The 11,419-nt window shown below is 42.5% G+C and overlaps 1 protein-coding gene across 1 annotated transcript; it reads left to right on the forward strand.

Moving 5' to 3' along the window:
• The first annotated feature begins 166 nt into the window (after positions 1-166).
• RPL37A (ribosomal protein L37a) lies at positions 167-2,645 on the forward strand. Its single transcript, XM_059928646.1, has 4 exons — positions 167-251; positions 659-787; positions 1,362-1,444; positions 2,522-2,645. Exons 1-4 carry the CDS (start codon positions 249-251, stop codon positions 2,583-2,585), a joined length of 279 nt encoding a protein of 92 aa, XP_059784629.1. The 5' UTR covers positions 167-248; the 3' UTR covers positions 2,586-2,645.
• Positions 2,646-11,419: the final 8,774 nt, after the last annotated feature.

The raw sequence follows: 11,419 nt of genomic DNA on the forward strand, positions 1-11,419 counted from the left end.
GATAATGTCGATGTGTTAAAGTGCTTTTGCTACACAGTTTGTTGCTACAACTTGTGAAACAGAGTAAACCTGTCGTAGAAGCGTTCAGCCACACCCTCCGGGAGACACCCGGAGCGAGAAAAACCTCCGCACCATAGAGTTCAGTTCCTAGCTGGGCCTCCCATCCCTCCACTTCCGCTTGACCGCCTAAAACCGCGCTTGCGCACTTGGCCACTTCCTCTTTGGGCTTGGACCTAGGTTGCTGCGTCATGGTGAGTGTTGGTCCCGGGTGAGGCCTAGATTTGTATCCGCTTGCATCTGCCCTTTTTTTGGTTTGTTTCTTCGCCCTAACCTACCTCTCTGCTCGCCCGCTCTGTGCCGTGTCCCTGGTCTCCGTGTCCTCGCCGCTCCTTTCGGACGCAGCCTGGAGCGGACGGGCGGGGCAGCTTGGCGGGGGCTGGCGCGTCAGGCCGGGTTAACCGGGTGCCCTCGGAGCACCGGGCCCAGCGTCGGTCCTGGTTTTACCGGGATGGGGTGGAATGGGGGTGAGCTACGTGACAGGCGGGGGCTGGGTGGGTGGAAGAATGGCGTATGGAGGCCCCGGGACTTGGTGGAGGGGCGAAGTCCCCGTTTCTGGGTCCTAATATTGTTGGTTTCTCTCTTGTCTCATTCTTAACAGGCGAAACGCACCAAGAAGGTCGGAATCGTGGGCAAATACGGGACCCGTTATGGTGCCTCCCTCAGGAAAATGGTGAAGAAAATTGAAATCAGCCAGCACGCCAAGTACACTTGCTCCTTCTGTGGCAAGGTAGGATGGGCCCTGGGGCGGGGGAGAGGGAGGGAAGGTTTCCTTCTGAAGTGAGCCCGCTCTTGAAGGAAGTTTATAAATGGTTTGCTGGTTCTAAGCTGTTGAGCGGTTAGAGTTGCACATACCACCGGTGACCAGTCATGAGATAAGAGTATTGTTTATAAGTTAAGGTTTTGTCAAACGCTTTTCATTTAAAGAAAACTACTTGGGAGCTAAAGGGGGAAAAATTATTTGGCAGCCCCAGCCGAAGCCGAACCTGCTTTGTGGGACGTGCTCTGTAAGTTTTGTCTACTGATGTTGCTGGAGATTTTTGTTAAATATTTGTATGTTTATTGTGTGCAAAAGTACTGTTATGGCAATGCTTGTTTTTGGGGGAGGGAAGGGTCTTTCACATCCCTGGCAGTGTCACCATGGTGAATGCAAATTTCGCACCAGCGAACTTGAAATTAGAAAAAACATGAATAGCCACATAAAATATACCAGCTTTAGTTTTCTAGTGTAATTGAGACTCCTGGACGTTTATTATATAAAAGGCTTTTTTTTGGTCATAGGAAAAATTGATTGTCTTTTACAGACCAAGATGAAGCGACGAGCTGTGGGCATTTGGCACTGTGGTTCCTGCATGAAAACGGTAGCTGGTGGTGCGTGGACCTACAAGTGAGTCCATTTCTTTATGGTATTTGGAAGTGTTTGGACCATGTCGAAATTCCAGGTTTGTTGCTGGATGGGCTAGTTTGTTTAACAGGTCTGTTAGTTGGGCTGACTGCTAAACACTTGTGTGGCAGGCTGTTTTTATAAAAATTAAGAGGTCAGTTAGCTTATTACTGTATGTGTATTGAGGCCATCTGGGCCACCACACCTTTGCCATTCTAAACAGTATTGGTTGGACTACTCCAGCTTTGTGACTGACAAGGGCCAGGTGATATTTTTGCTGTGATAAACCTCTCTGCTGGTTATTGATTGTGTGTACTCTTTGAGTTTATCCATTTCTGGAAACTCAGGCCACTCTCGAAGGCCTCTAACCTTGGAATTCATTGCTGACCCTGAAGGTTGACATGTTTTTCCTCTAGCTAGTGTGTGGACTTGTGCTGTCCAATACGCTAGTCACTTACCTATAGTAAAGTGATTCGGTTAGTGTAGTTGAAGTTGTTGGTTTTTGTTAAATTTAAATTTAAAATTGAAGCAATGTAAAACATTGGAAAATGTTGAAATGATAATGTGGATATGCATATAAGCACCTGTGGGAGTATCTATGCGGATGAAAGGGGAAGTGGGGAGTTGGTTGCTCTCTTGGTTGTGATGGTTAAATTAGCATTCATCTGCTGTGTGGGGTGGGGTGGTTATATGTTTTTCAGGTACGGTTCCTGAGTATCGTGGTAAAACATTCTTTTGTCATTTCCACAATGTGCTTTAGTCTGCTTTACTGCCTTAGTCATTGTTTTCTTGATATCTCATCGTACCATCTTATAATTTATTAGTTTCTTCTGACATTCTCTCCGTTCTCTTTTAATGAGTTTAGGCAGCCTCTTGTAGTCATTCCTTCGTGTTAATTTCATGCTCTACTGTCTGAGAAATCAGATGCATGAAGTTGCCTAATTCTTCAGGTTCTGAAGACGTGGCTGTTAATAGATACCATCATCATCATTAAGATTATAATGTAAAAATGAGGCACATTTCTCATTTGCCATTCTACATGTTAACTAGTTTTGGAACCAAATTTGTTTTTCTTTCCAGCACCACTTCTGCCGTCACAGTAAAGTCTGCCATCAGAAGACTGAAGGAATTGAAGGACCAGTAGAAGCGCCACCATTTGATACGTTGCTAGCCTATAATAAATGGGTTAATTTATGTAACAAAATTACTTTGGTTTGTTGTTAATTCTATTAGTTAGACGTTCTTATTTGCATTGCATTAATTTGCTTTCTAAAAAAGGACTTGGATATTAAAATTCTTTAAATTTTTGTTGGAAAAACATGCTGAGATGGGTTGTCATAATCCACTTTTTTTTTTCAATAGTCAAATGATACATAAGAATAAGAGCCTAAGTCTGTACTTGCCAGTTAGATTTCTTTGAGATACATTGGTTCAAAAAATGCAAGCTGTTTTAAAATCACAGTTAATATATATATTTTAATATTTTGAAGGTAGGATGACATATACTGCCTATAAACTTTTGGTGTTTTGTCTAGCCACACATTGACCTTGTAGAAATGTTTGACACAGGCCTGCAGGAATGGGATTTTGGATCCACATAGGGAGTTGAATAAGCATTATTTGGTGGCTGTGGTTAAGAAGCACCAACTCAGCCAAACTGCCTGGGTACTTGTATGGTGTATGTTAAGTTTCTTAACTTCTCTGCTTAGTTTCCCACGTAATGCCTGGTGGTAGAATGGAGTATATGATGGGAGCTGGGATTACTAATTAGGAGTCTTATTTGAAGGCTTTTGTGTTACTTTGCTTGGGAATTTGGGTGTGATTCTGTAGGCAATAGAGAATTACTAGAATTTTAAAAGTGGTAAGGTAACGTTTAACATTTGTTGAGTCTGGGTATTCTAAGCATGGAGTATCATTAAATACCACAACAGCTTAATGAAGTGTAGATAATATTCTCATTTACATATGACAAAGTTATATAACTTGTAAATGATGAAGCTGGGATTTCAACCCGTGCATTCTTGGTTCCAGAGCTGATATGCCTAGACGTAGTTTTTTTTTTTTATGATAGTTTAAGAAGAGTGGGTGGAGAACATAGAGACCAATTAGAAGGCTGTTGAAATAGTAAATATTTTTGTGGCTAAAAAAATAGTGACTTTTTAGGCTTCCCTGGTGGCACTGTGGTTAAGAATCTGCCTGCCAGTGCTGGGGACACGGGTTCGAGCCCTGGTCCAGGAAGATCCTACATGCCATGTAGCAAGTAAGCCCGTGAGCCACAACTACTGAGCCTGCACTCTAGAGCCCACTAGCCACAACTGTTGAGCCCGCGTGCCGCAACTACTGAAGCCCACATGCCTAGAGCCTGTGCTCTGCAACAAGAGAAGCCACTGCAATGAGAAGCCCGTGCACCACAATGAAGAGTAGCCCCTGCTGGTCGCAACTAGAGAATGCCCACGTGGAGCAACGAAGACGCAACACAGCCAAAAATAAATAAATAAAATAAATTCATAAGAAAAAAAATAGTGACTTTTCCAAGACTACAGGAGGCAACTGGTAGGGGTAGGGCTGGAAATTAGGTTTCTGACCCCTAATCCATGCTATCTCACTGTACTAGGCTGTCTTATATTTTATGAGCTCAAGAGTGTCCCTTCATAATCTGCTTCCCCACCCTCTGGTTTGGTTTTACAGTGGTTTTCTGAGTCTTTTTTTTCTAAGCTGTTTAATTGACTTTGCATCAGGGTATAAAGAGTAATGCCTGTGTTCCTTACTAGACTCTAAGCTCACAGGCCATCTCATTGTATTCTAAATATATCCTAAGGATGTTACAGAAAAACCGGAATGAACTTTGGGCTAACCCAATGCTGTTTGTATACAGGTCACCAGAAAGCCAAAACAGGAACACATCTAATAGCAAGTTTTGTTTTGGGTGTGTAGGTGAGGGCTGGGGATACTTGAGCTTTGTTTCAAAGGATTATTAGCGAGAGATGAGGACTAGAGACTGAATTTTGGGACCAAAAATGGGCTGAGAAGGAATTGTGGGAGGACTCGGTTAAGATTGGAAATAACATCAGCAATTTGGAAGTAGAACCAGAACCAAGCAGTCTGTATAGAGTTTTAAAAATTTCACTGTTAACGGTCTTCATCTGGAAAACCAAAAGCCATTTTGTTGTTGGTAGCACTTTGGGCCAGAATTCAACAACAGGGAAGGGAAACTTTGATTATATGTTTTGGGATACATGAGTCAAAATGAGTCAGGGGTCAGGTTAATGCCATGTCACAGCTCTGTAAGCCAGGACCCTTGAGAAGGAGTATCAGGGAGTGTGGGAGGTATGGCTGACACCAAAGAACTTCAGGTACATTTGTGGGTGAAGAAGGGGGTTAATTGAAGATAGAGACCGTACATTAAACCAGTGTGCATTGACCACTCCCTGAAATAAGGGCAAGATATGATTATTACTCTTTTTTTAAGAATGAACCAGTTTTTTTTTTTAATGTGATGATCCATTTATTTATTTATTTATTTATTTATTTATTTATGGCTATGTTGGGTCTTCGTTTCTGTGCGAGGGCCCTCTCCAGCTACGGCAAGTGGGGGCCACTCATTGCGGTGCGCCGGCCTCTCACTATTGCGGCCTCTCTTGTTGTGGAGCACAAGCTCCAGACGCGCAGGCTCAGTAATTGTGGCTCACGGGTGTAGTTGCTCCGCGGCATATGGGATCTTCCCAGACCAGGGCTCGAACCCGTGTCCCCTGCACTGGCAGGCAGACTCCCAACCACTGCGCCACCAGGGAAGCCCCATGATCATTACTCTTAAAGTTTGCTAGCAGGGGTGAAACAGCTTGGCTCATTAAACATTTACAAATTCCTGGTTTATGTGACAAAAGTGTTTTAAAGTAATTCTCTATATAAGGCAGTTTCAATCAAAATGCTAATTTTTCTTTACCTGAAATCTGCAAAATGTTCCCAAAATTTAATTTGGAAACAAAATTAGGACAAGGACAAGAACAAGAAAATGTAGCATAGAGGTTAAAAACATGGATTCTAGAGTCAGAAGGAGGAGTTTAAATTGCTTACTAGCTAGTGACCTTGGACACGTTTACTCTGTTTCTTCAATTTCCTCATTTGTAGAAAGGATATAATAGTTTCCCCCTCAAACAACAAATCAGGTAAAATTGGCTTCAGAACACTCACTAACTGGATCTTGGAGAGGGAAAGAGTGCTAAGTTTGGAGATAGTGGTGCTGTATTTCAGTAGAAAGGTGGAATCAGGAGGGAAAAAGTACATTTTTGATCCCAGGGAAAAGAGCTAAAACAAGATTTTTTAATACAGGAAGCTAATACGCCGTGTGTGTGTGTGTGTGTGTGTGTGTGTGTGTGTGTGCACGTGCGTGCGCACGTGTGCATACGACCATATGACATACCCATAATCCGGAGTACTCTACAGCTAAAATTCTTTGGGCTTTTGTGCTGTTCCTTGTAAGGAGAAGGTTTGTTTTACTCTGCTCCATCCCATCTGCTTGTGGTTTTGTTATCTGTGAAGTTGTCATGTGGATCTGTCAAGGGTTACATTAGGATATTTTTGCTAAGGATCAAGAAATGGTAACTTTTCCAGGTGTTTCACCTAGTATTTTATTTTATTTTATTTTTATTTTTATTTTTTTTGGGTTTCTCATGCATGTTTTCGATGTAGGAAGATGCCCTTGAACCTGGAGATTTGGGACCCATGGGATGGGAACCACGCAGTATTACTTTAAAGGGTCTGCGTTTGCTCACCCAACCTCACCAAACCTCTCAGCCCCAAGAGTGTCCACCCTTATGTCTCAATCAGCTGTGGGTCTAGATATGGTCAATCCAGGTGGCATCACAGCCCCTGAACGAATTTAGTAAGAATTTCTCTATCTTTCACTGTCTTTGTTTCACGGGTTTTTAAAAGTGATTGATTTTTATAAAGGGGTTTAGCTGCTTTTCACTGCTGTGTTTATGCCGCTTTACACCCACTTGACTCACATACACAGAGATATCAATACATAGGTTTTAAGATTCTTACTAGTCAGATATATTCTTGGGCGGTGAATAGGGGGTGTTGAGTCCAGTTCACTGAGCAAGGAGTAGGTCGTGTCTATTACATATTGGGTTAGTATTTTATTTTAATTGTAGATTAGTCTTTAGCTTACTCCAGGCTGTGGAGAAAGTAAGTTATGGTTTGGTTGCTTTTGCACATGAATCATAAAAGAATTTCCCCAAGCACTATTGAAAAGGGATGGACAAATGATAGAGTAAATGGAACCAATCATACATACATTTTTTTGGCCGAGCCTTGTGGCATGCAGGATCTTAGTTCCCCAACCAGGGATGGAACGTGGGCGCTTGGCAGTGAGAGCAAAGCGTCCTAACCACTGGGCTGCCAGGGAATTCCTCCAATCATTTCTTTTTAGAGAATTTGAATCATATGACACAGAGATACACTAAGGTAAAGCACTAAGCTTTGGAAAACGTTCATGGACTCCTGCCAAGATCACAGAGCTGCCCCAATTCCTACCTGTTTCAGTTAGTTTTTTGGTTGTATGTAGGAGACTGACTCAAGCTAACTAAAGCAGAAGAGATATTTATTGGAGCATAATTGAGTGCTTCACAGGCTAGAAGAAAAAGACTAGGTTTGTAAGATGAAGAAACCAGGGCATCTTCACAGTTATCAATGGAGGAGCTGAGAGACAGTCCCCTTTATTTCTTTTTTTAATTTATTTATTTTTGGCTGCATTGGGTCTTCGTTGCGCTGGCTTTCCTTACTTGCATTGAGCGGTGGCTACTCTTCGTTGCAGTGCGCGGGCTTCTCATTGCGGTGGCTTCTCGTTGAAGAGCGCGGGCTCTAGGCGCACAGGCTTCAGTGGTTGTGGCTCGCGGGCTCTAGAGCGCAGGCTCAGTAGTTGTGGCGCACAGGCTTTGTTGCTCTGCGGCATGTGCGATCTTCCCAGACCAGGGCTCGAACCCGTGTCCTCTGCATTGGCAGGCGGATTCTTAACCACTGCACCACCAGGGAAGCCCCCTTTATTTCTTTTGGGCATTATTCTGTAGTCAAAAACCTGAAGAGAGGGTCCAATTGGCTTAGTTGAGGTTACATTTCTGTCCCTTGGCACTTTAGTCAACCGTCTCATCAAAACTACACATGACAAGAAAAATCTCCAAGAGGAAATCAGATTGGCTATAATTTTAGAAGGACAGGTATCCATAACATAAAACTTATTACTGGAATTGTATTCTAAACTTTTAGAAACCATCTAGTTTAAAAGTAACACTTCTTGCATTTTGTCTTTCAAACCACCTTGCAAATTGCAACTCACTGAAGAACATTACAACTAGGCTACAAGTATACACTGTAAGTTGGGCCTCAGTTCTTCCGCATGGAAACCTGAGGCCATTGACTATGATCAAAACAGGAGCTTATGGAAGTCAGTTGCTATCTTGGATTGAGTCATCAGTGGATAGTGTGGAATGCTGCCTCCCGTCCTGAGGTTTTTACCCCACTCCCAGCATGTAGAATGGGACTAGATAATGCTTAGTAGCTGGTGAATTACTTTCATTCATCCCTTGGCCAATGGAGGGAGGGCTATTAGTTTTGGAAAAGTCAAGCACAAACCTAGAATTGTACTCCTCTGCCTCCTCCCCTCCCCCTGCACCTAAAACATATACTAAGATAGTAAACCAAAAGGAATCCCTGGGGAATCAGATTAATGGTACGACTGAACAACTGAAATTGTCATGAGCAATGGTCTTGGTCATAACCAATCTCAGTGTGATTCCAAATGTATTTCTATATTGGAGGAAAGCAACACCTCTGGGCCCTGGCATGCTATTAACCTAACAAATGTTTCCCCTCATCCCTATATGCAAAGTAATCAAAATTAGTTTGCCTTCACCTTACAGGGACAGCAGTATACTTCCATTGTTTTACTTCGGGGCTATCAACTCACATATTCTCTGTCATAATTCTGATGCATCTTGATCATGTTGATGTCTCACAGAAGATGAGAGTGATCCATTACACTGATGAAATAACTGGACCAAGTGAGATCAGGAAGTATTGTAAACCTAACATGCCTTCGACATGGATACGGTGATTTAGGTCACCCTGCCTATCTAAAGTGACAGACAAGTTTCTTCACTTTAGACCACCCCTAATTAAGAAGGGGGCATGATATTTATTGGATCTGTTTGGATTTGGGGGACAAAACAGATCACATTTGGGTGTGCTTCTCTGTCCCATTTACAGAGTAACCTGTAAGGCAATCAGTTTTGAGTGGAGACTGGAGAAAGGACTTTGGAGCAGGTCCAAGTCATAATCCAAGTTACTGCCATTTCATCTATGACCTAGCAAATCCCAATTAGATTGGAAGTGTTAGAGGTGCTCTGTGATGCTCCAAAAGAAGAGTCACACGCACTAAGGGTTTGGAGTTAGAGGCTTCTAACATCTCTTACCATTTGAAAAGTAGCTCTTGTTTGCTACTGGTAGAATGCCCGAACATAGAACATAGAGTTTCTATGCATGTGAAACTGCCCATCTGTTACGTGGTCCATAAAATTATAAAATCAGATATGTACAGCAACCTTCTAAAGTGGAATGTTCCCTTTGCTAGACTGTAGAGACTAAGTGGCAGAGTGACTTGGACTACAACTTAAACCTGCTCCAGCGTCTTAGACTTAACCAGCTGGAGTTGCAAAGAATAAGAATCAAAGATTGGTGACAAGAATGTTGCAAGGACAAATTTGTAGACAATTCTTAGAATGAATACAGAATTGATGATATATATATCCCATGTAAATGCCTATAAGAAAGCATCCATTATGGATATTGTTTTCACTAAGCAGATAAATAAGATAACCCATTCTGTGGATGTCAGTCAGCAGTTTTCCCCGGTCACTACCTCGGTGCTTGCTCAATAGGCCCATGAACAAAACAATCATGATAGTGGCGATTGAGCCTGTGTATGAGCTCAGAAAGATGGATCTGCCCTTACCAAGGATGACCTGGCTGTTTCCTCTGCCGAGTGGTGAACTGCAAGAGGCCAGTGCTGAGCTAAAATGACACCATTAGGGGTGCCACTTGGCCAAGTGATGATATTGGATGCCTTCCATCACGCAAAGGACAGCAGTTTGTCTTCTTAGGGATAGATGTGTATTACAGGTGTGGATTTGTCTTTCTTGCCTACAACATGTCTGCCAGCATCAATGTTCATGGACTTGCAGAACACCTAATTCATCACTGTGATATCCCGTACAGTGATATATGTAGTCTCTGACAGTGAAGGAAGTAAAGGAATTGCAGCAGTTGGCTCACACTCATGGAAATCCGTTGTTGTACCATGTGCCTCATTATCCAGAGACAGTTTGCTTGATAGACTTAATGGTTTGCCAAAGGCTCGGTTATAGGGTCAGCTGGGCGTTAACTTTCTGTGAGGTTAGGTACTGTTTTAGGAGATACAGTATGTGCCTTAAACCTAACAGTACATGGTGCTTTCTCCCCCATAGGATGCATGGGTCAAGAAAGCAAGGGATCGAAGTGGGACTTACACCACTGAGAATTATGCCAGTTGACCCATTGAAGGCATGTTTTGTTTCCCTTGCTTTGTGACCTTGAATTTGATGAGTTTAGAGGTCTCAGTGCCTAAGGAAGAAATGCTTCTTCCAGGGAACACAGTCTTGGTTCTATTTAAATTGAAATCTTGAGGCAATTCTTTGATCATTTTGGGTTCTTTATGCCACTGAAGCAACACGCAGAAAAGGGAGTCTCTCCAGATACATCATCTTTACAACCCAGCTCTGCTCCAGGAGATTCTCTGCCTTGTATGGGCTGTAGCAATGTGTTTTCTTGTTCTCTGGCTTCTGGTTAGGTTCAATAAATGGGAGGCACCAGCAGAAGACTTGGCAGATGAGAAGAAAGCAGAATCATGATATTTATTTCCTCTGTTCCTCCTTGCAGAGTTGCTTCAGGTAGACCTTCTACTGAAGGCTTCAGCTCTCTTAGGTGGCTCTTTCCTGTATTTACAGCTGCTCTTTCTGAGATTTAGTAACCACTCTCTCCCCTTATTCCTGAAGGCCTAGGGTGGTAATGACTCCCCATTGTTACTAGTCCTTGAAGGCTTCATCCATTGTTGGTTTCCCTTAACCCTGCCCACATTGTTGACCTTAGTCCCTTTATTCAGCTCTCCTCAATCACCCCATTTTAGTGTCCCATCTGTTTTCTGCTGGCACCCTGAACAAATCAGATGTTTCACAGAAACCTGTTTTGACATTTCTAGAGCTGAAATCATATTCTCCTCCAAATTTGTTCCCCATCTTTTGTGATCTCTGATTCCTTACTCTTTCTTATGTTCCATAATAAGACATTTTTGTCTCCCCAAATCTCTTCCTTTGCGCAACTTACCTTTTTCATTCCATTTGGTTATGGTGGGACTACCAATAGCAGGATCCTTTCCCTTGGTCACAATACAAACTGACATAATTGATCAAACAAATTATTCTTCTGGGAATTTTTAAATTGGGCAGAGTCACACACAGAGAGAGGTGGTTAGCTGGAATTGAGTCTTTTAGTGGAAGTACCCTAAGAGACAGATTATGAATTTTTGCCTCTAAGATTCCCTGAAGTTGCCCAGGTTCTTGCCTGGGTATTAGCTCTTCCTTTGATTTGGTGAGATCCCAGTATGGAGTAAAACTCCTCCAGCAGGCTACACACTGGGAGTAGAAATGAGCAAGAAATAAGTCCTCACTGGGACTGAAGATGAGTTCTGAATCATCTTAACCCATGATTGGATTTAGTTAATTTAGAATTCCTAGTGCCCTAGCTGCCTACAAGAAGCAAATGTAAATGCTCTCTGGAAAAAGAAAAGATATTCTAAACTTCAATTATCTCTATACTTTTAAATATATGATATCTGGCACCCAAGTAAAAATAACCAAGTGTACAAGGAGACAAGATAGTTTGATT

This window comes from Balaenoptera ricei, chromosome 7 (assembly GCF_028023285.1).
Source record: "Balaenoptera ricei isolate mBalRic1 chromosome 7, mBalRic1.hap2, whole genome shotgun sequence".
Taxonomy (NCBI): Eukaryota; Metazoa; Chordata; class Mammalia; order Artiodactyla; family Balaenopteridae; genus Balaenoptera; species Balaenoptera ricei.